General features: G+C 45.6%; 1 protein-coding gene across 9 annotated transcripts in view; it reads right to left on the bottom strand.

Annotated features, from left to right (window-relative positions):
* The window catches only part of LOC110531067 (DNA (cytosine-5)-methyltransferase 3A), a 90,842-nt gene that overhangs the window by 26,900 nt on the left and 36,806 nt on the right, over positions 1 to 27,136 (bottom strand). For 6 of the 9 annotated variants that reach the window (XM_036984551.2, XM_090242407.1, XM_036984548.2 and 3 more), the window contains 6 exons: positions 26,153 to 26,260; positions 16,397 to 16,556; positions 16,146 to 16,292; positions 8,327 to 8,371; positions 7,374 to 7,453; positions 6,987 to 7,099 (listed from right to left, as the gene is read on the bottom strand). In XM_036984551.2, coding sequence (XP_036840446.1) covers positions 6,987 to 7,099; positions 7,374 to 7,453; positions 8,327 to 8,371; positions 16,146 to 16,292; positions 16,397 to 16,556; positions 26,153 to 26,260 — 653 coding nt within the window. The remainder of the gene's footprint in view (positions 1 to 6,986; positions 7,100 to 7,373; positions 7,454 to 8,326; positions 8,372 to 16,145; positions 16,293 to 16,396; positions 16,557 to 26,152; positions 26,261 to 27,136) is intronic. The other 3 variants (XM_090242406.1, XM_036984549.2, XM_090242409.1) reach the window with 1 other exon arrangement.

The raw sequence follows: 27,136 nt of genomic DNA, 5'->3' as shown, positions 1-27,136 counted from the left end.
TGTGAGTGGACCAATTCAGTTTGTCTGTGATGTGTATGCCGAGGAACTTAAAACTTGCTACCCTCTCCACTACTGTTCCATCGATGTGGATAGGGGGGTGTTCCCTCTGCTGTTTCCTGAAGTCCACAATCATCTCCTTAGTTTTGTTGACGTTGAGTGTGAGGTTATTTTTCCTGACACCACACTCCGAGGGCCCTCACCTCCTCCCTGTAGGCCGTCTCGTCGTTGTTGGTAATCAAGCCTACCACTGTTGTGTCGTCCGCAAACTTGATGATTGAGTTGGAGGCGTGCGTGGCCACGCAGTCGTGGGTGAACAGGGAGTACAGGAGAGAGCTCAGAACGCACCCTTGTGGGGCCCCAGTGTTGAGGATCAGCGGGGAGGAGATGTTGTTGCCTACCCTCACCACCTGGGGGCGGCCCATCAGGAAGTCCAGTACCCAGTTGCACAGGGCGGGGTCGAGACCCAGGGTCTCGAGCTTGATGACGAGCTTGGAGGGTACTATGGTGTTGAATGCTGAGCTGTAGTCAATGAACAGCATTCTCACATAGGTATTCCTCTTGTCCAGATGGGTTAGGGCAGTGTGCAGTGTGGTTGAGATTGCATCGTCTGTGGACCTATTTGGGCGGTAAGCAAATTTGAGTGGGTCTAGGGTGTCAGGTAGGGTGGAGGTGATATGGTCCTTGACTAGTCTCTCAAAGCACTTCATGATGACGGAAGTGAGTGCTACGGGGCGGTAGTCGTTTAGCTCAGTTACCTTAGCTTTCTTGGGAACAGGAACAATGGTGGCCCTCTTGAAGCATGTGGGAACAGCAGACTGGTATAGGGATTGATTGAATATGTCCGTAAACACACCGGCCAGCTGGTCTGCGCATGCTCTGAGGGCGCGGCTGGGGATGCCGTCTGGGCAGTGAAGGAGAGACCGCATGTTTTCGTTGCAGGCCGTGTCAGTGGCACTGTATTGTCCTCAAAGCGGGCAAAAAAGTTATTTAGTCTGCCTGGGAGCAGGACATCCTGGTCCGTGACTGGGCTGGATTTCTTCCTGTAGTCCGTGATTGACTGTAGACCCTGCCACATGCCTCTTGTGTCTGAGCCGTTGAATTGAGATTCTACTTTGTCTCTGTACTGACGCTTAGCTTGTTTGATAGCCTTGCGGAGGGAATAGCTGCACTGTTTGTATTCAGTCATGTTACCAGACACCTTGCCCTGATTAAAAGCAGTGGTTCGCGCTTTCAGTTTCACGCGAATGCTGCCATCAATCCACGGTTTCTGGTTAGGGAATGTTTTAATCGTTGCTATGGGAACGACATCTTCAACGCACGTTCTAATGAACTCGCACACCGAATCAGCGTATTCGCTCTGAACGCTCCAAGAGTGAACTTCTCAGAATTTATGAACGGACAATCAAACAATGCTCTGAGTTTACGAACGATCAGAGCGCACTCCAGATTGAGTTTACAAACACACCCATTATAACCTTGGACCTCTCGGAGGTGGGGCTCCCATCTGGTGTGTAAAGTAGATGGAGCACTGAAGTAGGAAGCCACAGAATTTAGATGGGGAACCGTCATATTTATTCGGGAGGGACAAATGTGCATCGCTGACCTGAGCAAGTTCCTGAATGGACCATTGTGCTGGCTTCCTGGGTTGACTGGTTGTAGAGTATCCTCCACTAGTCCTCCGGACATGTTCGACACGTTGCACACTGCAAAGAGCCTCTTCTGCACAACTGGGGACGACGATACTGACTGGGGAAAGAACCTACTGCGGCTTGCGAAAGTATTCACCCCCTTGGCATTTTTCCTATTTTGTTGCCTTAGAACCTGGAATTAAAATGGATGTTTGGGGGGTTTGTATCATTTGATTTACACAACATGCATACCACTTTGAAGATACAAAATATATTTTATTGTGAATCAAGCAAGAAATAAGACAAAAAAACAGAAACCATGAGCGTGCATAACTACTCGCCCCCTAAAAGTCAATACTTTGTAGAGCCACCTTTTGCAGCAAATATTAGGTGCAAGTCTCTTGGGGCATGTCTCTATAAGCTTGGCACATCTGGCCACTGGGATTTTTGCCCATTCTTCAAGGCAAAACTGCTCCAGCTCCTTCAAGTTGGATGGGTTCCGCTGGTGTACAGCAATCTTTAAGTCATACCACAGATTCTCAATTAGATTGAGATCTGGGCTTTGACTAGGCCATTTCAATACATTTAAATGTTTCCCCTTAAACCACTTGAGTGTTACTTTAGCAGTATGCTTAGGATCATTGTCCTGCTGGAAGGTGAACCTCCGTCCCAGTCTCAAATCTCTGGAATACTGAAACTGGTGTCCCTCAAGAATTTCCCTGTATTTAGCGCCATCCATCATTCCACAACCTCTTTGGGATAGGGGACAGCATTTTCACTTTTGGATAAATAGCGTGCCCAATTTCAACTTCCTGCTACTCATGCCAAGAATATAAGATATGCATATTATTAGTATATTTGGATAGAAAACACTCTGAAGTTTCTAAAACTGTTTGAATCATGTCTGTGAGTATAACAGAACTTATGTAGCAGGCAAAACCTCGAGGACTAACCATTCAGAATAAAAAAATGTTTTTATTGGGGAACTAGATTTCTAAGGCACTTGTTTGCAGTTCCTACCACTTCCACTGGATGTCACCAGTCTTTGGAAATAGGTTGAGGTTATTCCTTTGTGAAATGAAGAAGTATGGCCATCTTGGAACAAGGTAACGTCATGTGTACTGTTTGAGAGTTGCGCAAGACTAAAAAAGTAGTGTTAGTTTGTTATCCTCCTGTATTGAAAACAGATAGACCCGTCTTCAATTTGATGGATTATTAACGTTTAAAAATACCTAAAGTTGTATTACAAAAGTAGTTTGAAATGTTTTGGCAAAGTTTACAGGTAACTTTTGAGATATTTTGTAGTGACGTTGTGCAAATTGGAAGCTGTTTTTTTCTGGATCAAACGCGCCAAGTAAATTGATATTTTGGATATATATCGACGGAATTAATCGAACAAAAGGACAATTTGTGATGTTTATGGGACATATTGGAATGCCAACAAAAGAAGCTCGTCAAAGTTAAGGCATGTTTTATATTTTATTTCTGTGTTTTGTGTGGTGCCTGCAGGGTTGAAATATGCTATTCTATCTTTGTTTACTGTTGTGCGATCATCAGATAATAGCTTCTTATGCTTTCGCCTGATTATTTTCCCCTACTTAGATGACAGCATTGATAGGATTGGCTCTGCTGCTTATGTTAGTAAGTTAGATTTGCTAAAAGGTTATTGGCAGGTGCCTCTGACCTCTCTGCTTTCGGTACAACTGCTAATTTCGTACAACACACTGTGATGCCCTTTGGAATGTGCAATGCACCTGCTACTTTTCAGCGGCTAGTTAACATTGTGTTTGCGGATGTGCCAAATTGTACTGCTTACCTTGACGATGTGGTGATTTATTTGTCTACTTGGTCTGATCATCTCGCCACCTTAAAGTGTGTTTCAGCAGTTGGAGAATGATTCCTTAACCCTCCATTTGGCCAAGTGTGAGTTTGGGAAGGCTACTGTGAATTACTTAGAGAAGCAGGTGGGACGAGATCAAGTGCACCCAGTTTCTGCAAAGTGGAAGCAATTGTTGCTTTTCCTGCTCCCACGACTCGCCTCCAATTGCGCAGTTTCCTGGGGATGGTAGGGTACTATCGTACATTCTGTAAGAATTTCTCTACGGTAGTAGCTCCCCTTACATTTCTGCTTAGTCCCAAAGTACCATTTAAGTGGTCCCAGGAATGTAACTATGCTTTTGAGTCCGCCACAGTGCTACTTTGTAGTGCCCCAGTGCTTTCCGCCCCCAACTTTGACAAATCTTTTAAGTTGTAGGTAGACGCTAGTAGTGGGGGTGGGTGCAGTTCTCTTGTCAGTTTCTTCTCCCGTAAGTTCAACTCGTGTCAGTCAAGATACTCCACAATTGAACAAGAGACACTGTATTGCCAGCTTTACAGTTTATAGAGGTATATGTGGGCTCCAGTGCCTTGCCTGTACTGGTCTTCACGGATCATAATAGTTTAGTGTTTCTAAAGCAGATGTACAATCAGAACCGCCACCTTATGTGGTGGGCTCTGATTGTACAAGGATACAATATACAGATTCACTATGTGAAGGGTTCGGCGAACGTGTTGGGTTTTGTAATTGCAAACTGGAAGTTTCCATGTTTTGGGGTGGGCGTGTTACGTTCCCCAGTTTCTGTGTTGTTGTGGGTTTGTATGTACTGTATGTGTATATATTTCAGGAAATGGCTTCCTGGATTCCCCCAAGTAGCTGATTGGTCAGCCCAATTGCGGATTAGTGGTCTGATCTCGCCCTCTCGTCAGGGGATACAGCTGTCGGCAATTACAAACTCCTTCTGCAGCTGGATAAAAGCTAGTGTTCCTTTGTTGCTCAGAGAGAGCTTCTTTGATGTCCTGTGTTGGTCGTTGCTCAGAGACAGTTTTTGTCAATTATTTTGTAGCCCTGTCCTGCTGAGTTATGTGTATGCAAAAAGGACTGTGTTTGTGATTATTGATATTGTTCACTTTACGTTAGTAATTATTCTGGTATTGTTCCCAGGGGGGAAGGCGAAGGCACCTGTGTTTAGGCAAGAGGCCTGGGGCATGCATATACCATTAGTATGTACGCTGTCTATGCACACTAGGTAAGACCTGGGCGGATCACCCCCTGTATTTTGATTAGCGCAACAGGTGGCGTTAAGAATAGGTAAGTAGTGGGTAGGCAGGTTAAGGTAGGAGAGGGGGCTCTTTAAAATGTACTTTCTTTGCTTTGGTTCCATCCAACCCTTTTCCCCACATTACCGTATTAAAGAAATAAATTCCCTGTAAACGGTCATATTCTCTGCCTCTGTCATCCTTACCTGCACCTACAATCACATACATCTTTCACTCCATGGGGAGTTGAGTGTAGCAGGGTGTTGCGCTCCCTCCAAGAGGTAACAGGTGTAGACAAAGAAGAGTTCTCCAGTAGGTGTACGAAAACATTTCAAGGGCCAATTTCTCAAAAGTGAGGTTACAAGTTCAACATCTTTCAAAGCATAATTATTTTCCCATTGTTCCTCAATTGTAGTGTATAATATACAATTTTCTAGCTATGAGTCTCTACTTTTATCCAATGTAAAAAACACAATTTCAAATGTTGCTACATAAGACCGAATCGAGCCGGTCGGTCACAAATTGTATGGCTGCACAACCGATTGGCAAATGTACTGCAAACTGAGAAGTCATGTGACTGAACTGAATAAAAAGAAGAAACTATTCTATGAAACAAAGATGAATGATAGTGTCAAAAGCATTGGAGCTTTTGATTTATGAAAAGTGAATGTGGAAGAGGGGAAATAATTATTGTTGTCTATCAACAATGACAAGCCACCTGGATCTGACAACTTGGATGCGAAATTACTGAGGAAAATAGAGGACGATATTGCCACTCTGATTTGCCACATCTTCAATCTAAGCATACTAGAAAGTGTGCCCTTAGACTTGGAGGGAAGCAAAATTCATTCCACTACCTAAGAATAGTAAACCCCCTAGAGAGAGTATAACTACACTAAATATAGTAGAAATACACTACATATAGTATAACTACAGTAGAGATAGAACTACAGTAAATATATTATAACTACAGTACACTAGAACTAGAGAACAGATAATTACGGTAGAGACAGAACTACAGTAGAGATAGTAGTACTACAGTAAATATAGTATAACTACAGTAGAGATAGTAGAACTACAGTAAATATAGTATAACTACAGTGGAGATAGTAGAACTAGAGTAGAGACAGAACTACAGTGGAGATAGTAGAACTACACTACATATAGTATAACTACAGTAAATATAGTAGAACTAGAGTAGAGATAGTATAACAACAGTAGAGATATAACTACAGTAAATATAGTATAACTACAGTAGAGATAGTAGAACTACAGTAAATATAGTATAACTACAATAGAGATAGTATAACTACAGTGGAGATAGTAGAACTACAGTAAATATAGTATAACAACAGTAAATATAGTATAACTACAGTAGACACTAGAACTAGAAAACAGATAATTACGGTAGAGACAGTATAACTACAGTGGAGATAGTAGAACTACACTAAATATAGTAGAACTACACTACATATAGTATAACTACAGTAAATATAGTAGAACTACAGTAGAGATAGTAGAACTACAGTAGAGATAGTAGAACTACAGTAAATATAGTAGAACTACAGTGGAGATAGTAGAACTACACTAAATATAGTAGAACTACACTACATATAGTATAACTACAGTAAATATAGTAGAACTAGAGTAGAGATAGTATAACTACAGTAGAGATAGTAGAACTACAGTGGAGATAGAACTACAGTAAATATAGTATAACTACAGTAGACACTAGAACTAGAGAACAGATAATTACGGTAGAGACAGTAGAACTACAGTAGAGATAGTAGAAATACAGAAAATATAGTATAACTACAGTAGAGATAGTAGAACTACAGTAAATATAGTAGAACTACAGTGGAGATAATAGTACAGTAAATATAGTATAACTACAGTAGACACTAGAACTAGAGAACAGATAATTACGGTAGAGACAGTAGAACTAGAGTAGAGATAGTATAACTACAGTAGAGATAGTAGAACTACAGTAGAGATAGTAGAACTACAGTAGAGATAGTAGAACTACACTAAATATAGTATAACTGCAGTAAATATAGTAGAACTACAGTAGAGATAGTATAACTACACTAAATATAGTAGAACTACACTAAATATAGTAGAACTACACTAAATATAGTATAACTACAGTAGACACTAGAACTAGAGAACAGATAATTACAATAGAGACAGTAGAACTACAGTAGCGATAGTAGAACTAGAATATAGTTGAACTAGAGTAGATATAGTAGAAATAGTCAAGTATGTGTGTGTGTATGCGCTGACCTGCAGCAGTTGTTGTTTCCACACATCAAGACCTCCCGTCCTCCACAGCAGATAGTGCAGTACGACTGGTATCCATCATCATCGTATTGGTACGCACACTCCAAGAAACAGTTCTACACACACCCACACACCTTTAAACTCCAAGAAACAGTTCTACACACACCCACACACCTTTAAACACCAGGAACAGTTCTACACACACCCACATACCTTAAACTCCAGGAATAGTTCTACACACACCCACATACCTTAAACTCCAGGAATAGTTCTACACACACCCACACACCTTTAAACTCCAGGAACAGTTCTACACACACCCACATACCTTAAACTCCAGGAAAAGTTATTAGGACAATACAAACTCTTACAGAGGGCGGGTCTGTTTACCTTGCAGCTCTGACACATGGCTCCGATGAAGAGAGGGTGTTCCAGAGAGACGTTGAGGCTACCACAGGAGATACAGATATCTACACACACACACACACACACACACACACACACACACATACAGAAGTCATAAAATGTTAGCAAGAAGTGGCAATAATAGAACTACAGTAGAGATAGTAGAACTAGAGTAGAGTTGGTAGACCTAGAGTTGAGACAGTAGAACTAGAGTAGAGTTGGTAGACCTAGAGTAGAGACAGTAGAACTAGAGTAGAGATAGTAGACCTAGAGTAGAGTTGGTAGACCTAGAGTAGAGACAGTAGAACTAGAGTAGAGATAGTAGACCTAGAGTAGAGGCAGTAGAACTACAGTAGAGACAGTATAACTACAGTAGAGATAGTAGACCTAGAGTAGAGACAGTAGAACTAGAGTAGAGATAGTAGACCTAGAGTAGAGTTGGTAGACCTAGAGTAGAGACAGTAGAACTAGAGTAAAGATAGTAGACCTAGAGTAGAGGCAGTAGAACTACAGTAGAGACAGTAGAACTACAGTAGAGATAGTAGACCTAGAGTATAAACAGTATAACTACAGTAGAGATAGTAGACCTAGAGTAGAGGCAGTAGAACTAGAGTAGAGACAGTAGAATTACAGTAGAGATAGTAGACTTAGAGTAGAGACAGTAGAACTAGAGTAGAGATAGTATAACTATAGCACACAGTATGTCTACAGTAGATACAGTAGAACTATAGTAGAGATAGAACAACAATGGAGATAGTAGAACTACAGTAGAGACAGTAGAACTAGAGCAGATAGAGTAGAACTACAGTAGAGACAGTAGAACTAGAGCAGATAGAGTAGAACTACAGTAGAGATAGTAGAACTAGAGTAGAGACAGTAGAACTATAGTAGAACTAGGATGGAGATTGTTGAACTTCAGTAGAGATAGAGATGTTTACCTTCCATGTTCCTGGTCTTCTGTCTGATCTCTTGGATGAGTCTCTCTGAAACACAACAACATCTTATGCCGAGTGTACACTACACAACTTTCAAAATCCTAACATCGCTGTGCCTCTCACTGTCTTGCCTGTCGTTTTTTTGTCTTGTCAATGTAGTGTTGCTCACACTAAACGATCTGGCACAGACGGGGTCACACATTACAAGATTCTTCACTTGATTCTGCATACCACAACGATGTCTTGCGAAAACAATGATGTGATGATGTTATAAGATTATTAACGTACAGTGCCTTGCGAAAGTATTCGGCCCCCTTGAACTTTGCGACCTTTTGCCACATTTCAGGCTTCAAACATAAAGAAATAAAACTGTATTTTTTTGTGAAGAATCAACAACAAGTGGGACACAATCATGAAGTGGAACGACATTTATTGGATATATCAAACTTTTTTAACAAATCAAAAACTGAAAAATTGGGCGTGCAAAATTATTCAGCCCCTTTACTTTTAGTGCAGCAAACTCTCTCCAGAAGTTCAGTGAGGATCTCTGAATGATCCAATGTTGACCTAAATGACTAATGATGATAAATACAATCCACCTGTGTGTAATCAAGTCTCCGTATAAATGCACCTGCACAGTGATAGTCTCAGAGGTCCGTTAAAAGCGTAGAGAGCATCATGAAGAACAAGGAACACACCAGGCAGGTCCGAGATACTGTTGTGAAGAAGTTTAAAGCCAGATTTGAATACAAAAAGATTTCCCAAGCTTTAAACATCCCAAGGAGCACTGTGCAAGCGATAATATTGAAATGGAAGGAGTATCAGACCACTGCAAATCTACCAAGACCTGGCCGTCCCTCTAAACTTTCAGCTCATACAAGGAGAAGACTGATCAGAGATCCATGATCACTCTGGATGAACTGCAGAGATCTACAGCTGAGGTGGGAGACTCTGTCCATAGGACAACAATCAGTCGTATATTGCACAAATCTGGCCTTTATGGAAGAGTGGCAAGAAGAAAGCCATTTCTTAAAGATATCCATAAAAAGTGTCGTTTAAAGTTTGCCACAAGCCACCTGGGAGACACACATGGTGGTGGCAGCATCATGGTTTGGGCCTGCTTTTCTTCAGCAGGGACAGGGAAGATGGTTAAAATTGATGGGAAGATGGATGGAGCCAAATACAGGACCATTCTGGAAGAAAACCTGATGGAGTCTGCAAAAGACCTGAGACTGGGACGGAGATTTGTCTTCCAACAAGACAATGATCCAAAACATAAAGCAAAATCTACAATGGAATGGTTCAAAAATAAACATATCCAGGTGTTAGAATGGCCAAGTCAAAGTCCAGACCTGAATCCAATCGAGAATCTGTGGAAAGAACTGAAAACTGCTGTTCACAAATGCTCTCCATCCAACCTCACTGAGCTCGAGATGTTTTGCAAGGAGGAATGGGAAAAAATGTCAGTCTCTCGATGTGCAAAACTGATAGAGACATACCCCAAGTGACTTACAGCTGTAAGGTATGTAATCGCAGCAAAAGGTGGCGCTACAAAGTATTAACTTAAGGGGGCTGAATAATTTTGCACGCCCAATTTTTCAGTTTTTGATTTGTTAAAAAAGTTTGAAATATCCAATAAATGTCGTTCCACTTCATGATTGTGTCCCACTTGTTGTTGATTCTTCACAAAAAAATACAGTTTTATATCTTTATGTTTGAAGCCTGAAATGTGGCAAAAGGTCGCAAAGTTCAAGGGGGCCGAATACTTTCGCAAGGCACTGTAGCTACAATGAGCTGTGGCTGAAAGCAGCCTTATAAACGTTTTCAGTCAGACATTCACAATTGCCATACAGAGGTGACATTTTTGAATTGAATGTTACCTGTGAACTTCAGAGCTGTAAGGATTTGACACTTTGGCTTTGGTTAAAGGCAAGTAAAAACGCATACTAGTAGTAGTCATGGCTCCTGCTCCAGAGTCTACACATTCTGGGTGATGCGAAACAACGTCATCATATCACTGGCATCTTCTCCTCGCGAGCTCTCATTGGCTATTGTTGATCACCATTTTCAAAACTTGTTCAAATCTAACATGTTTCAAAATATTGGGACGCCTGGGACTGCTCAAAGAAGTGATCAGTAGCCCTCAGATTGCGTCTCATTAACTGTTGTGAGTAGCCAATGACATCAAATCTAGCTTTATTTATACAGCTCATTTCAGACATGGAATGTAACGCAATGTCCTTAACAGGAAAAAACTAACAAAACACAGCAAACTAAAAGCTGAAATATTTACTACAAAAAAAAGCCTCCTGCGCAAAAGCAAAGTTTCGGTCCCCTCAGGTTCTCTGGACATGCCTCTTGGTCCCCTCAGGTTCTCTGGACATGCCTCTTGGTCCCCTCAGGTTCTCTGGACATGCCTCTTGGTCCCCTCAGGTTCTCTGGACATGCCTCTTGGTCCCCTCAGGTTCTCTGGACATGCCTCTTGGTCCCCTCAGGTTCTCTGGACATGCCTCTTGGTCCCCTCAGGTTCTCTGGACATGCCTCTTGGTCCCCTCAGGTTCTCTGGACATGCCTCTTGGTCCCCCTCAGGTTCTCTGGACATGCCTCTTGGTCCCCTCAGGTTCTCTGGACATGCCTCTTGGTCCCCCTCAGGTTCTCTGGACATGCCTCTTGGTCCCCCTCAGGTTCTCTGGACATGCCTCTTGGTCCCCTCAGGTTCTCTGGACATGCCTCTTGGTCCCCTCAGGTTCTCTGGACATGCCTCTTGGTCCCCCATCAGGTTCTCTGGACATGCCTCTTGGTCCCCGTTCAGGTTCTCTGGCAGCAATTCCAGATAATGGAGGCCTCTACATGCCTCTTGGTCCTAGACTTTGTGGTAGTTAAAAGGCCAGAGGACCTGAATGACCTACTGGGTACATGACTTAAAAGCATGTCTGACATGTATTGGGGCGCACAATCGTGGATTGATATGAAAACCAATAGAATAATCTTAAAATTAATTGTTAAACTCACAGGCAGCCAGTGCAGAGAACTTAAAATCGATGTAATGTGTGCTCTCTGTTCTGTGTTCCTGATCAGTACTCATGCTGCAGCATTCAAATCAAATCCCATTGTATTTGTCACATACACATGGTTAGCAGATGTTAATGCGAGTGTAGCGAAATGCTTGTACTTCTAGTTCCGACAATGCAGTAAAAACCAACGAGTAATCTAACCTAACAATTTAACAACAACTACCTTACACACATAAGTGTAAAGGGACAAAGAATATGTACATAAAGATATATATGAATGAGTGATGGTACAGAACGGCATAGGCAAGATGCAGTAGATGGTGTAGAGTACAGTATATACATATGAGATGAGTAATGTAGGGTATATAAACATAAAGTGGCATTGTTTAACTTCTTGGTGACTGCGGGCTGTAATATACCTTTTTGAATTTTTCGTCCGACGATTGCCTGGACCTGAACGCGTGTTTGTATTTGTTTACCAAAAGCGCTAACAAAAATAGCTATTTGGACATGATGAACACAGTACTACGACCCTTGGTAATAACCAGGTCCAGAGTATGGCTGTGGTTATGGGTGGGCCCAGTAAAAAGCCCCTTGGTAATAACCTGGTCAAGAGTATGGGTGTGGTTATGGGTGGGCCCAGTAGAAAGCCCCTTGGTAATAACCAGGTCCAGAGTATGGCTGTGGTTATGGGTGGGCCCAGTAGAAAGCCCCTTGGTAATAACCAGGTCTTTGTGTGGCTGTGGTTGTGGGTGGGCCCAGTAGAAAGCCCCTTGGTAATAACCAGGTCCAGAACATGGCTGTGGTTATGGGTGGGCCCAGTAGAAAACCCCTTGGTAATAACCAGGTCCAGAACATGGCTCTGGTTATGGGTGGGCCCAGGAGAAATCTCCTTGGTAATAACCAGGTCTATAGTGTGGCTGTGGTTATGGCTGGGCCCAGTAGAAAGTCCCTTGGTAATAACCAGGTCTAGAGTATGGCTGTGGTTATGGGTGGGCCCAGTAGAAAGCCCCTTGGTAATAACCAGGTCCAGAGTACGGCTGTGGTTAAGGGTGTGCCCAGTAGAAAGCCCCTTGGTAATAACCAGGTCCAGAGTATGGTTGTGGTTATGGGTGGGCCCATTAGAAAGCCCCTTGGTAATAACCAGGTCCAGAGTATGGCTGTGGTTATGGGTGGGCCCAGTAGAAAGCCCCTTGGTAATAACCAGGTCTATAGTGTGGCTGTGGTTATGGCTGGGACCAGTAGAAAGTCCCTTGGTAATAACCAGGTCTAGAGTATGGCTGTGGTTATGGGTGGGCCCAGTAGAAAACCCCTTGGTAATAACCAGGTCCAGAGTACGGCTGTGGTTAAGGGTGTGCCCAGTAGAAAGCCCCTTGGTAATAACCAGGTCCAGAGTATGGTTGTGGTTATGGGTGGGCCCATTAGAAAGCCCCTTGGTAATAACCAGGTCCAGAGTATGGCTGTGGTTAAGGGTGGGCCCAGGAGAAAGCCCCTTGGTAATAACCAGGTCCAGGACATGGCTGTGGTTATGGGTGGGCCCAGTAGAAAGCCCCTTGGTAATAACCAGGTCTATAGTGTGGCTGTGGGTATGGCTGGGCCCAGTAGAAAGTCCCTTGGTATTAACCAGGTCTAGAGTATGGCTGTGGTTATGGGTGGGCCCAGTAGAAAGCCCCTTGGTAATAACCAGGTCCAGAGTACAGCTGTGGTTATGGGTGGGCCCAGTAGAAAAACCCTTGGTAATAACCAGGTCCAGAATATGGCTGTGGTTAAGGGTGGGCCCAGGAGAAAGCCCCTTGGTAATAACCAGGTCCAGGACATGGCTGTGGTTATGGGTGGGCCCAGTAGAAAGCCCCTTGGTAATAACCAGGTCTATAGTGTGGCTGTGGGTATGGCTGGGCCCAGTAGAAAGTCCCTTGGTATTAACCAGGTCTAGAGTATGGCTGTGGTTATGGGTGGGCCCAGTAGAAAGCCCCTTGGTAATAACCAGGTCCAGAGTACAGCTGTGGTTAAGGGTGTGCCCAGTAGAAAGCCCCTTGGTAATAACCAGGTCCAGAGTATGGTTGTGGTTATGGGTGGGCCCAGTAGAAAGCCCCTTGGTAATAACCAGGTCCAGAGTATGGCTGTGGTTATGGGTGGGCCCAGTAGAAAGCCCCTTGGTAAAAACCAGGTCCAAAACATGGCTGTGGTTATGGGTGGGCCCAGTAGAAAGCCCCTTGGTAATAACCAGGTCCAGAACATGGCTGTGGTTATGGATGGGCCCATTAGAAAGACCCTTGGTAATAACCAGGTCCAGAGTATGGCTGTGGTTATGGGTGGGCCCAGTAGAAAGCCCTTTGGTAATAACCAGGTCCAGAACATGGCTGTGGTTATGGGTGGGCCCAGTAGAAAACCCCTTGGTAATAACCAGGTCCAGAGTATGGCTGTGGTTATGGGTGGGCCCAGTAGAGAGCCCTTTGGTAATAACCAGGTCCAGAACATGGCTGTGGTTATAGGTGGGCCCAGTAGAAAGCCCCTTGGTAATAACCAGGTCCAGAATATGGCTGTGGTTATGGGTGGGCCCATTAGAAAGCCCCTCGGTAATAACCAGGTCCAGAACATGGCTGTGGTTATGGGTGGGCCCATTAGAAAGCCCCTTGGTAATAACCAGGTCCAGAGTATAGCTGTGGTTATGGGTGGGCCCAGTAGAAAGCCCCTTGGTAATAACCAGGTCCAGAGTATGGCTGTGGTTATGGGTGGGCCCAGTAGAAAGCCCCTTGGTAATAACCTGGTCCAGAACATGGCTGTGGTCATGGGTGGGCCCAGTAGGAAGCCCCTTGGTAATAACCAGGTCCAGAGTATGGCTGTGGTTGTGGGTGGGCCCATTAGAAAGCCCCTTGGTAATAACCAGGTCCAGAGTATGGCTGTGGTTATGGGTGGGCCCAGTAGAAAGCCCCTTGGTAATAACCTGGTCCAGAACATGGCTGTGGTCATGGGTGGGCCCAGTAGGAAGCCCCTTGGTAATAACCAGGTCCAGAGTATGGCTGTGGTTGTGGGTGGGCCCATTAGAAAGCCCCTTGGTAATAACCAGGTCAAGAACATGGCTGTGGTTGTGGGTGGGCCCAGTAGAAAGCCCCTTGGTAATAACCAGGTCAAGAACATGGCTGTGGTTATGGGTGGGCCCAGTAGAAAGCCCTTTGGTAATAACCAGGTCCAGAGTATGGCTGTGGTTATGGGTGGGCCCAGTAGAAAGCCCCTTGGTAATAACCAGGTCCAGAGTATGGCTGTGGTTATGGGTGGGCCCAGTAGAAAGACCCTTGGTAATAACCAGGTCAGTCTATGTATGTTTTTCTATGTTGGGGTTTTGAGTTCAGCCTAGTATGGTTCTCAATCAGAGGCAGGTGTCGTTAGTTGTCTCTGATTGAGAATCATACTCAGGTAGCCTGAGTTTCACTTTTGGTTTGGGGGTGTTTGTTTTCCGTGTGTGTGTTTGTTGCCACACGGTACTGTTTCGGTTTCATTCGTTTCACGTTTATTGTTTTGTAGTGTTCAGTTTATGTCTTTAAATAAACGTTATGGACACTTACCACGCCGCGCATTGGTCCTCCGATCCTTCTCGCTTCTCCTCCTCAGAAGAGGAGGAGGAATGCCGTTACAACAATAGTTTAGATAAATCAGAAAAGCAAGAGGGGCAGTGCTGTGGTGGCCTACACTGGGTTATGGCCAGCACTGGTGGCTCACATTTAAACAGTATTGCATGATGCTCAAAAGGCCCAAAGTCGCAAAATGAAATGTCCTTACAGCTGAGAGAATTAGTGTAAATAGAGGATGTCCCTCCACCCTTTTCCCCTTTTCTGATGAGAAACATCCAATCAACTTCACGCACAGTAATGAGGTCATTCACAAGAAAGGTTTTACTAGTGATTGCTCTAACATTTAAAAGAACCATATTCAATGTGTGTGGGCCACTCTGCCCCTGGGGCATCTTTCTCAAGGTAACCAATGGAATAGAAAACCAAATGATTAACGTTCCAACCATGTTTTCTGACAGTCTCCAGTCTATCAGTAGCAGATAACAGTTTGTATGAACTCACTAGAAGACAAAGTTAAATGAACATAAATTAGGTCACTCACAATAACCATAGCGCCATTTCTACAGTTGATATATTGTTCTCTGTTGGTTTTTCTGACAGGGAGGACTGGAGCCCTACGAGACCCTGTCTGTCAGTCTCTAAAACAGGTTGATGTTGCTGGGACTGGAGCCCTACGAGACCCTGTCTGTCAGTCTCTAAAACAGGTTGATGTTGCTGGGACTGGAGCACTACGAGACCCTGTCTGTCAGTCTCTAAAACAGGTTGATGTTGCTGGGACTGGAGCCCTACGAGACCCTGTCTGTCAGTCTCTAAAACAGGTTGATGTTGCTGGGACTGGAGCCCTACGAGACCCTGTCTGTCAGTCTCTAAAACAGGTTGATGTTGCTGGGACTGGAGCCCTACGAGACCCTGTCTGTCAGTCTCTAAAACAGGTTGATGTTGCTGGGACTGGAGCACTACGAGACCCTGTCTGTCAGTCTCTAAAACAGGTTGATGTTGCTGGGACTGGAGCCCTACGAGACCCTGTCTGTCAGTCTCTAAAACAGGTTGATGTTGCTGAGACTGGAGCACTAGTTTTGGCTAGTTGATCTGGACATTTCAAGTTATAAATATCTCTCTACGGTCTGAAATGACTGACATGACAAGAGGAACTGATGAGGCAGTATCCACCTAGTGCATTCTACTATTACAACTTTAAAGAGTCGGACTGAGTAGAGACTTTAGCATGTGTGTGTTTACCTCTAGTCCCCTCATCGATGACCTCTCTGATCTTGGGTTTCTCAGCAACGTTCTTGCGGGGCCTCTTCGTCGGAGGGGGCGGGGTGTAAGCTTCCTCTGGCTCCACCCACATCTCAGGATACACGTCCTTATATGGGTGTCTCTCTTCTGGGGGGAGGGTCAAACAACAGGAAACACTTACTTATGTGTGTGTGTGTGTGTGTGTGTGTGTGTGTGTGTGTGTGTGTGTGTGTGTGTGTGTGTATGTGTACCATCAGGGGGGTCCAGACTCTGAGGTCCGCTGGGCAGGAAGCCTGTCATGGCCCATTCTATCAACTTCCTGTTCTGCTTCTGTAGCTCCGCCCCCCCACCCTCTGCATCATCACCACCATCACAAGAGGGGAGAGGCTTGCCGGCACGCTTGCTCGCCACCTAAACACACACACACACACACACACACACACAGTAAAAAAATTGACAACAGGGTTTCAGCATGCTTATAGGAAGGACATTCAACAAGCACAGCAATTACACAAATTACTGAAGACTGGCTGAGAGAAATTGATTATAAAAACAATGTGGGGGCTGTTTTATTAGAATTAGGTGCGGCTTTTGACATTATTGATCATTGTCTGCTGCTGGAAAAACGTATGAGTTCTGGCTTTACACCCCCTGCTATATTGTGGATAAAGAGTTACCTGTCTAACAGTAAACAGATGGTGTTCTTTAATGGAAGCCTCTCCAACATAATCCAGGTAGAATCAGGAATTCACAGGGCAGCTGTCAAGACCCATTACTTTTTTCAATCTTTACTAATGACATGCCACTGGCTCTGAGTGAAGCCATTCTGTCTATGTATGTGGATGACTCAACACTTCAGCTATTACTGTGAGTGAAATCACTGAAACACGTAACAAAGTGCTGCAATCAGGGAAAAGTATTTCTTGCCACTCATTCTGAAACTGACTGCAGCTCCTTAAGTTTTGCAGTGGGAAGTCGTTAGTACCAATTGGTCCTGAACAGGGCAGCATGGCTGGCCCTTAAATGTAGACGAAGAGTCAGCATGGCTGGCCCTTAAATGTAGACGAAGAGTCAGCATGGCTGGCCCTTAAATGTAGACGAAGAGTCAGCATGGCTGGCCCTTAAATGTTAGACGAAGAGTCAGCATGGTTGGCCCTTAAATGTAGACGAAGAGTCAGCATGGCTGGCCCTTAAATGTTAGACGAAGAGTCAGCATGGCTGGCCCTTAAATGTAGACGAAGAGTCAGCATGGCTGGCCCTTAAATGTAGACGAAGAGTCAGCATGGCTGGCCCTTAAATGTAGACGAAGAGTCAGCATGGCTGGCCTTTAAATGTAGACGAAGAGTCAGCATGGTTGGCCCTTAAATGTAGACTAAGAGTCAGCATGGCTGGCCCTTAAATGTAGACGAAGAGTCAGCATGGCTGGCCCTTAAATGTAGACTAAGAGTCAGCATGGCTGCCCTTAAATGTAGATGAAGAGTCAGCATGGTTGGCCCTTAAATGTAGACTAAGAGTCAGCATGGCTGGCCCTTAAATGTAGACGAAGAGTCAGCATGGCTGGCCCTTAAATGTAGACTAAGAGTCAGCATGGCTGGCCCTTAAATGTAGACGAAGAGTCAGCATGGCTGGCCTTTAAATGTAGACGAAGAGTCAGCATGGCTGGCCTTTAAATGTAGACGAAGAGTCAGCATGGTTGGCCCTTAAATGTAGACTAAGAGTCAGCATGGCTGGCCCTTAAATGTAGACGAAGAGTCAGCATGGCTGGCCCTTAAATGTAGACTAAGAGTCAGCATGGCTGCCCTTAAATGTAGATGAAGAGTCAGCATGGTTGGCCCTTAAATGTAGACTAAGAGTCAGCATGGCTGGCCCTTAAATGTAGACGAAGAGTCAGCATGGCTGGCCCTTAAATGTAGACGAAATAGTCTGCAAGGCTGGTCCTTAAATGTAGACGAAGAGTCAGCATGGCTGGCCCTTAAATGTAGACGAAGAGTCAGCATGGCTATCTCTTCTGCTGGAGGAGAGATTGACTTCATCACTGTTTGGCTTTATGAGAGGTATTGGCATGTTGAAAACACCTGTCTGTTTAAACTACTGGCACAGACCTCAGACACCCATGACTAATCCACAACACATGTCACCAGAGGTCTCTTCACAATGTAACAAGTGCAATGTAACAAGAATATTTAGACTTAGGGATGCCACCCATTAGATAAAATACCGAACGGTTCCATATTTCACTGAAATAATAAACGTTTTGTTTTCGAAATGATAGTTTCCGGATTCGACCATATTAATGACCAAAGGTGCGTATTTCTGTATGTTATTATGTTATAATTAAGTCTATGATTTGATAGAGCAGTCTGACTGAGCGTTGGTAGGCAGCAGCAGGCTCGTGAGCATTCATTCAAACAGCACTTTTGTGTGTTTTGCCAGCAGCTCTTCACAAGCACAGCGCTGTTTATGACTTCAAGCCTAACGGCTGGTGTAACCGATGTGAAATGGCTAGCTAGTTAGCTGGGTGTGCGCTAATAGCGTTTCAAACGTCACTCGCTCTGAGACTTGGAGTAGTTATTCCTCTGCAAGGGCTTTTGTGGAGCGATGGGTAACGCTGCTTCGATTGTGGCTGTTGTCGATGTGTTGCTGGTTTGAGCCCAGATAGGGGCGAGGAGAGGGATGGAAGCTATACTGTTACACTGGCAATCCTATAGTGCCTTTAAGAACATCCAATAGTCAAAGGTATATGAAATACAAATGGTATAGAGAGAAATAGTCCTATAAATACTATATTAACTACAACCTAAAATCTCTTACCTTAGAATATTGAAGTCTCATGTTAAAAGGAAACACCAACTTTCATATGTTCTCATGTTCTGAGCAAGGAACTCAAACGTTAGCTTTCTTACATGGCACATATTGCACTTTTACTTCTCCAAAACTTTGTTTTTTGCATTATTTAAACCAAATTGAACATGTTTCATTATTTATTTGAGGCTAAATTGATTTTTATTGGCGTATTATATTAAGTTAAAATAAGTGTTCATTCAGTATTGTTATAATTGTCAATATTACAAATAAAAATTTAAAAAATCGTCCGATTAATCTGTATCGGCTTTTTGTGGTCATCCAATAATCGATATCGATATCGGCGTTGAAAAATCATAATCGGTCTAACTCTAATCTAGACCCCTACAAATCAGCCGGGCTAGACAATCTGGACCCTCTCTTTCTAAAATTATCTGCCAAAATTGTTGCAACCCCTTTTACTAGCATGTTCAACCTCTCTTTTGTATCGTCTGAGATTCCCAAAGATTGGAAAGCTGCCGCGGTCATCCCCCTCTTCAAAGGGGGTGACACTCTAGACCCAAACTGCTACAGACCTATATCTATCCTACCCTGCCTTTCTAAGGTCTTCGAAAGCCAAGTTAGCAAACAGATTACAGACCATTTCGAATCCCACAGTACCTTCTCCGCAATGCAATCTGGTTTCAGAGCTGGTCATGGGTTTACCTCAGCCACGCTCAAGGTTCTAAACGACATCATAACCGCCATCGATAAGAGACATTACTATGCATCCGTATGCATCGACCTGGCCAAGGCTTTTGACTCTGTCAATCACAACATTCTTATTGGCAGACTCGACAGCCTTGGTTTCTCAAATGACTGCCTCGGCTGGTTTACCAACTACTTCTCAGACAGAGTTCAGTGTGTCAAATCGGAGGGCCTGTTATCCAGACCTCTGGCAGTCTCTATGGGGGTGCCACATGGTTCAATCTTCGGGCCGACTCTCTTCTCTGTATACATTAATGATGTTGCTCTTGCTAGTGGTGATTCTCTGGTACACCTCTATGCAGACGACACCATTCTGTATACTTCTGGCCCCTCTGTGTTAACTAACCTCCAGACGAGCTTCAATGCCATACAACTCTCCTTCCGTGTCCTCCAACTGCTCTTAAATGCAAGTAAAACTAAATGCATGCTCTTCAACAGATCTCTGCCCGCACCTGTCCGCCCGTCCAGCATCACTACTCTGGACGGTTCTGACTTACAATATGAGGACAATTACAAATAACTAGGTGTCTGGTTAGACTGTAAACTCTCTTTACAGACTCACATTTAGCATCTCCAATCCAAAATTAAATCTTGAATAGGCTTCCTATATCGCAACAAACTTACCCTTGTAAAACGGACCATGCTACCGATCCTCGACTTCGGTGATGTCATCTATAAAACAGCCTCCAACACTCTACTCAACAAACTGGATGCAGTCTATCACAGCCATCCGTTTTGTCACAAAAGCCCCATACACTACCCACCATTGCGACCTGTACGCACTCGTTGGTTGGCCCTCGCTTCATACTCGTCGCCAAACCCACTGGCTACAGGTTATCTACAAGTCTCTGCTGGGTAAAGCCCCGCCTTATCTCAGCTCACTGGTCAAAAATCTCTGTAGCTGGAGACTCATATCTCCCTGTCATGTTGTCTTGTCTCTGTCCTTTCCCTTCACCCTGTCTCCCTCTGCTGGTCGTGTTAGGTTACCTTTTCTCCCCCGCTTTCCCCCAGCTGTCCCTTGTCTCCTCTAACTACCCATTCACCCCGTTCCCCACCTGTTCCCTTTTTTCCCTCTGATTAGGTCCCTATATCTCTCTCTGTTTCTGCTCCTGTCCTTGTCGGATTCTTGTTTGTTTGTGTTTCATGCCTGAGCCAGACTATCGTCATGTTTGCTGTAACCTTGTCCTGTCCTGTCGGAATCTGCCTGTCTATCTGAGCCTACCTATGTTTTGTTATTAAAGAAGCTCTGTTTAAGTTAGTTCGCTTTTGGGTCCTCATTCACTCACCATAACAGAAGAATCCGACCAAGAATGGACCCAGCGACTTCGGATCCTCTCCACTCAGCCGTCGGGATCCAGGGAGCGATGCTAGGCAGACACGAGCAGGAAGTGTCTGCTGCTCGACATGCCGTTGAGACCCTGGCCGCCCAAGTCTCCAACCTCACAGAACAGGTTCACCATCTCCGCCTCGATCCACCGGCCACTTCCAGGGCTTTCGAATCTCCGGAGCCCAGAATCAATAACCCGCCGTGTTACTCTGGGGAGCCCACTGAATGCCGCTCGTTCCTCACCCAGTGTGATATTGTGTTTTCTCTCCAGCCCAACACTTACTCCAGGAGCACTGCTCGTGTCGCCTACGTCATATCTCTCCTTATTGGACGGGCTCGTGAGTGGGGCACGGCAATCTGGGAGGCAAGGGCTGAGTGTACTAACCAGTATCAGGACTTTAAGGAGGAGATGATACGGGTTTTTGATCGATCTGTTTTTGGGGAGGAGGCTTCCAGGGCCCTGTCTTCCCTATGTCAAGGTAATCGATCCATAACAGACTACTCTATTGAGTTTCGCACTCTTGCTGCCTCCAGTGGCTGGAACGAGCCGGCTTTGCTCGCTCGTTTTCTGGAGGGTCTCCGCGCAGAGGTAAAGGATGAGATTCTCTCCCGGGAGGTCCCTTCCAGCGTGGATTCCCTGATTGAACTCGCTATTCGCATTGAGCGACGGGTTGATCTGCGTCACCGAGCTCGTGGAAAGGAGCTCGCGTTCTCCGTTGCCCCCCTCTCCGCATCACTACCATCTTCCTCTGCCGGCTCGGGAGCTGAGCCTATGCAGCTGGGAGGTATCCGCATCTCGACTAAGGAGAGGGAACGGAGAATCACCAACCGCCTCTGTCTCTATTGCGGTTCTGCTGGTCATTTTGTCACTTCATGTCCAGTAAAAGCCAGAGCTCATCAGTAAGCGGAGGGCTACTGGTGAGCGCTACTACTCCTGTCTCTCCTTCAAGATCCTGCACTACCTTGTCGGTCCATCTACGCTGGACCGGTTCGTCAGCTTCCTGCAGTGCCTTAATAGACTCTGGGGCGGAGGGCTGTTTTATGGACGAGACCTGGGCTCGGGAACATGACATTCCTCTCAGACAGTTAAGGGAGTCCACGGCCTTGTTCGCCCTGGATGGTAGTCCTCTCCCCAGGATTCAGCGTGAGACGCTACCTTTAACCCTCACTGTTTCTGGTAATCATAGCGAAACCATTTCTTTTTTGATTTTTCGTTCACCTTTTACACCTGTTGTTTTGGGCCATCCCTGGCTAGTTTGTCATAATCCTTCCATTAATTGGTCTAGTAATTCTATCCTCTCCTGGAACGTCTCTTGTCATGTGAAATGTTTAATGTCTGCTATCCCTCCTGTTTCCTCTGTCTCTTCTTCACAGGAGGAGCCTGGTGATTTGACAGGGGTGCCGGAGGAATATCACGATCTGCGCACGGTGTTCAGTCGGTCCAGGGCCACCTCTCTTCCTCCACACCGGTCGTATGATTGTAGTATTGATCTCCTTCCGGGAACCACCCCCCCCCGGGGTAGACTATACTCTCTGTCGGCTCCCGAACGTAAGGCTCTCGAAGATTATTTGTCTGTAGCTCTTGACGCCGGTACCATAGTCCCCTCCTCCTCTCCCGCCGGAGCGGGGTTTTTTTTTGTCAAGAAGAAGGACGGGTCTCTGCGTCCCTGCATAGATTATCGAGGGCTGAATGACATAACAGTGAAGAATCGTTATCCGCTTCCTCTTATGTCTTCAGCCTTCGAGATCCTGCAGGGAGCCAGGTTTTTCACTAAGTTGGACCTTCGTAACGCTTACCATCTCGTGCGCATCAGGGAGGGGGACGAGTGGAAGACGGCGTTTAACACTCCGTTAGGGCACTTTGAATACCGGGTTCTTCCTTTCGGCCTCGCTAACGCTCCAGCTGTCTTTCAGGCATTAGTCAATGATGTCCTGAGAGACATGCTGAACATCTTTGTTTTCGTTTACCTTGACGATATCCTGATTTTTTCACCGTCACTCCAGATTCATGTTCAGCACGTTCGACGTGTCCTCCAGCGCCTTTTAGAGAATTGTCTTTTTGTGAAGGCTGAGAAGTGCACTTTTCATGCCTCCTCCGTCACATTTCTCGGTTCTGTTATTTCCGCTGAAGGCATTAAGATGGATCCCGCTAAGGTCCAAGCTGTCATTGATTGGCCCGTCCCTAAGTCACGCGTCGAGCTGCAGCGCTTTCTCGGCTTCGCGAACTTCTATCGTCGTTTCATCCGTAATTTCGGTCAGGTGGCAGCTCCTCTCACAGCCCTTACTTCTGTCAAGACGTGCTTTAAGTGGTCCGTTTCCGCCCAGGGAGCTTTTGATCTCCTCAAGAATCGTTTTACATCCGCTCCTATCCTTGTTACACCTGACGTCTCTAGACAGTTCGTTGTCGAGGTTGACGCGTCAGAGGTGGGAGTGGGAGCCATCCTTTCTCAGCGCTCCCTCTCTGACGACAAGGTCCACCCATGCGCGTATTTTTCTCATCGCCTGTCGCCGTCGGAACGTAACTATGATGTGGGTAACCGCGAACTGCTCGCCATCCGGTTAGCCCTAGGCGAATGGCGACAGTGGTTGGAGGGGGCGACCGTTCCTTTTGTCGTTTGGACTGACCATAGGAACCTTGAGTACATCCGTTCTGCCAAACGACTTAATGCGCGTCAGGCGCGTTGGGCGCTGTTTTTCGCTCGTTTCGAGTTCGTGATTTCTTATCGTCCGGGCTCTAAGAACACCAAGCCTGATGCTTTGTCTCGTCTCTTCAGTTCTTCAGTAGCCTCCACTGACCCCGAGGGGATTCTCCCTGAGGGGCGTGTTGTCGGGTTGACTGTCTGGGGAATTGAGAGGCAGGTAAAGCAAGCACTCACTCAAACTCCGTCGCCGCGCGCTTGTCCTAGGAACCTTCTTTTCGTTCCCGTTCCTACTCGTCTGGCCGTTCTTCAGTGGGCTCACTCTGCCAAGTTAGCCGGCCACCCTGGCGTTCGGGGTACGCTTGCTTCCATTCGCCAGCGTTTCTGGTGGCCCACCCGGGAGCATGACACGCGTCGTTTCGTGGCTGCTTGTTCGGTCTGCGCGCAGACTAAGTCCGGTAACTCTCCTCCTGCCGGCCGTCTCAGGCCGCTTCCTATTCCCTCTCGACCGTGGTCTCACATCGCCTTAGATTTTGTCACCGGACTGCCTTCGTCAGCGGGGAAGACTGTTATTCTTACGGTTGTCGATAGGTTCTCTAAGGCGGCTCATTTCATTCCCCTTGCTAAGCTTCCTTCTGCTAAAGAGACGGCACAAATCATCATCGAGAATGTTTTCAGAATTCATGGCCTTCCGTCAGACGTCGTTTCGGACAGAGGTCCGCAATTCACGTCTCAATTTTGGAGGGAGTTTTGCCGTTTGATTGGGGCTTCCGTCAGTCTCTCTTCCGGCTTTCACCCCCAGTCTAACGGTCAAGCAGAACGGGCCAATCAGACTATTGGTCGCATCTTACGCAGTCTTTCTTTTCGCAACCCTGCGTCTTGGTCAGAACAGCTCCCCTGGGCAGAATACGCCCACAACTCGCTTCCTTCGTCTGCGACCGGGCTATCTCCTTTTCAGAGTAGCCTCGGGTACCAGCCTCCGTTGTTCTCATCTCAGTTCGCCGAGTCCAGCGTCCCCTCCGCTCAGGCTTTTGTCCAACGTTGCGAGCGCACCTGGAAGAGGGTCAGGTCTGCACTTTGCCGTTATAGGGCGCAGACTGTGAGAGCTGCTAATAAGCGTAGAACTAAGAGCCCTAGGTATTGTCGCGGTCAGAGAGTTTGGCTCTCCACTCAGAACCTTCCCCTTAAGACGGCTTCTCGCAAGTTGACCCCGCGGTTCATTGGTCCATTCCGTATCTCTCAGGTCATTAATCCTGTCGCAGTGCGACTTCTTCTTCCGCGATATCTTCGTCGCGTCCACCCGGTCTTCCATGTCTCCTGTGTTAAGCCCGTTCTTCGCGCCCCCGCTCGTCTTCCCCCCCCCCCCCCCCATCCTTGTCGAGGGCGCACCTATCTACAGGGTCCGTAAGATCTTGGACATGCGTCCTCGGGGCCGTGGTCATCAGTACCTAGTTGACTGGGAGGGGTACGGTCCTGAGGAGAGGAGTTGGGTTCCCTCTCGGGACGTGCTGGACCGTGCGCTGATTGATGATTTCCTCCGTTGCCGCCAGGTTTCCTCCTCGAGTGCGCCAGGAGGCGCTCGGTGAGTGGGGGGGTACTGTCATGTTGTCTTGTCTCTGTCCTTTCCCTTCACCCTGTCTCCCTCTGCTGGTCGTGTTAGGTTACCTTTTCTCCCCCGCTTTCCCCCAGCTGTCCCTTGTCTCCTCTAACTACCCATTCACCCCGTTCCCCACCTGTTCCCTTTTTTCCCTCTGATTAGGTCCCTATATCTCTCTCTGTTTCTGCTCCTGTCCTTGTCGGATTCTTGTTTGTTTGTGTTTCATGCCTGAGCCAGACTATCGTCATGTTTGCTGTAACCTTGTCCTGTCCTGTCGGAATCTGCCTGTCTATCTGAGCCTACCTATGTTTTGTTATTAAAGAAGCTCTGTTTAAGTTAGTTCGCTTTTGGGTCCTCATTCACTCACCATAACACTCCCTCACTAGCTTTAAGCGCCAGCTGTCAGAGCAGCTCACAGATCACTGCACCTGTACATAGCACATCTGTAAACAGACCATCTATCTACCTCATCCCCATACTGTATTTATTTATATATCTTGTTCCTTTGCACCAGAGTATCTCTACTTGCACATTCATCTTCTGCACATCTACCATTCCAGTGTTTAATTGCTATATTGTAATTACTTCGCCACCATGGCCTATTTATTGCCTTAACTCCCTTATCTAACCTCATTTGCACTCACTGTTTATAGACTTTTTGTTTTCTTTTGTTCTACTGTATTATTGACTATGTTTAGTTTATTCCATGTGTAACTCTGTATTGTTGTATGTGTCGAATTGCTTTGTTTTATCTTGGCCAGGTCACAGTTGCAAATGAGAACTCTCAACTGGCCTACCTGGTTAAATAAAGGTGAACATGTTTTTTTTAAATAAAGTTTAAAAAAATATATGTCTATGAATGTGTGTGTGAGTGCGTGTTTGCATGTGTGTGTACCTGTAGTGCCTCATATATGGCCCTCCTGTACATGGGCTGTTTGTTGTAGGTGGGCTGGTGGAAGGCTGAGGAGAAGGAGCTCAGCGGCATCAACTTCTCTACACACACCTGGAGGGAGAAAGAGATGGAAAGATAGTTGGAGTGAGGGAGGGAGGGAGGGATGTTTACAGTATTATAACAATCCTGGAGAGAGAGTTGGGTGTTTACAGTATTATAACACCCCTGGAAAGAAAGATGGGTGTTTACAGTATTATAACACCCCTGGAGAGAGATGGGTGTTTACAGTATTATAACACCTCTGGAGCGAGAGATGGGTGTTTACAGTATTATAACACCCCTGGAGAGAAAGATGGGTGTTTACAGTATTATAACACCCCTGGAGAGAGAGATGGGTGTTTACAGTATTATAACACCTCTGGAGAGAGAGATGGGTGTTTACAGTATTATAACACCCCTGGAGAGAGAGATGGATGTTTACAGTATTATAACACCCCTGGAGAGAGAGATGGGTGTTTACAGTATTATAACACCCCTGGAGAGAGAGATGGATGTTTACAGTATTATAACACCCCTGGAGAGAGAGATGGGTGTTTATAGTATTATAACACCCCTGGAGAGAGAGATGGGTGTTTACAGTATTATAACACCCCTGGAGAGAGAGATGGGTGTTTACAGTATTATAACACCCCTGGAGAGAGAGATGGATGTTTACAGTATTATAACACCCCTGGAGAGAGAGATGGATGTTTACAGTATTATAACACCCCTGGAGAGAGAGATGGATGTTTACAGTATTATAACACCCCTGGAGAGAGAGATGGATGTTTACAGTATTATAACACCCCTGGAGAGAGAGATGGATGTTTACAGTATTATAACACCCCTGGAGAGAGAGATGGATGTTTACAGTATTATAACACCCCTGGAGAGAGAGATGGATGTTTACAGTATTATAACACCCCTGGAGAGAGAGATGGGTGTTTA

This window comes from Oncorhynchus mykiss, chromosome 8, assembly GCF_057628025.1.
Source record: "Oncorhynchus mykiss isolate SJ-2025 chromosome 8, ASM5762802v1, whole genome shotgun sequence".
Classification (NCBI taxonomy): domain Eukaryota; kingdom Metazoa; phylum Chordata; class Actinopteri; order Salmoniformes; family Salmonidae; genus Oncorhynchus; species Oncorhynchus mykiss.
Note: the sequence above shows the minus strand (reverse complement) of the source record. Positions and strands in the feature narration are given on the sequence as shown.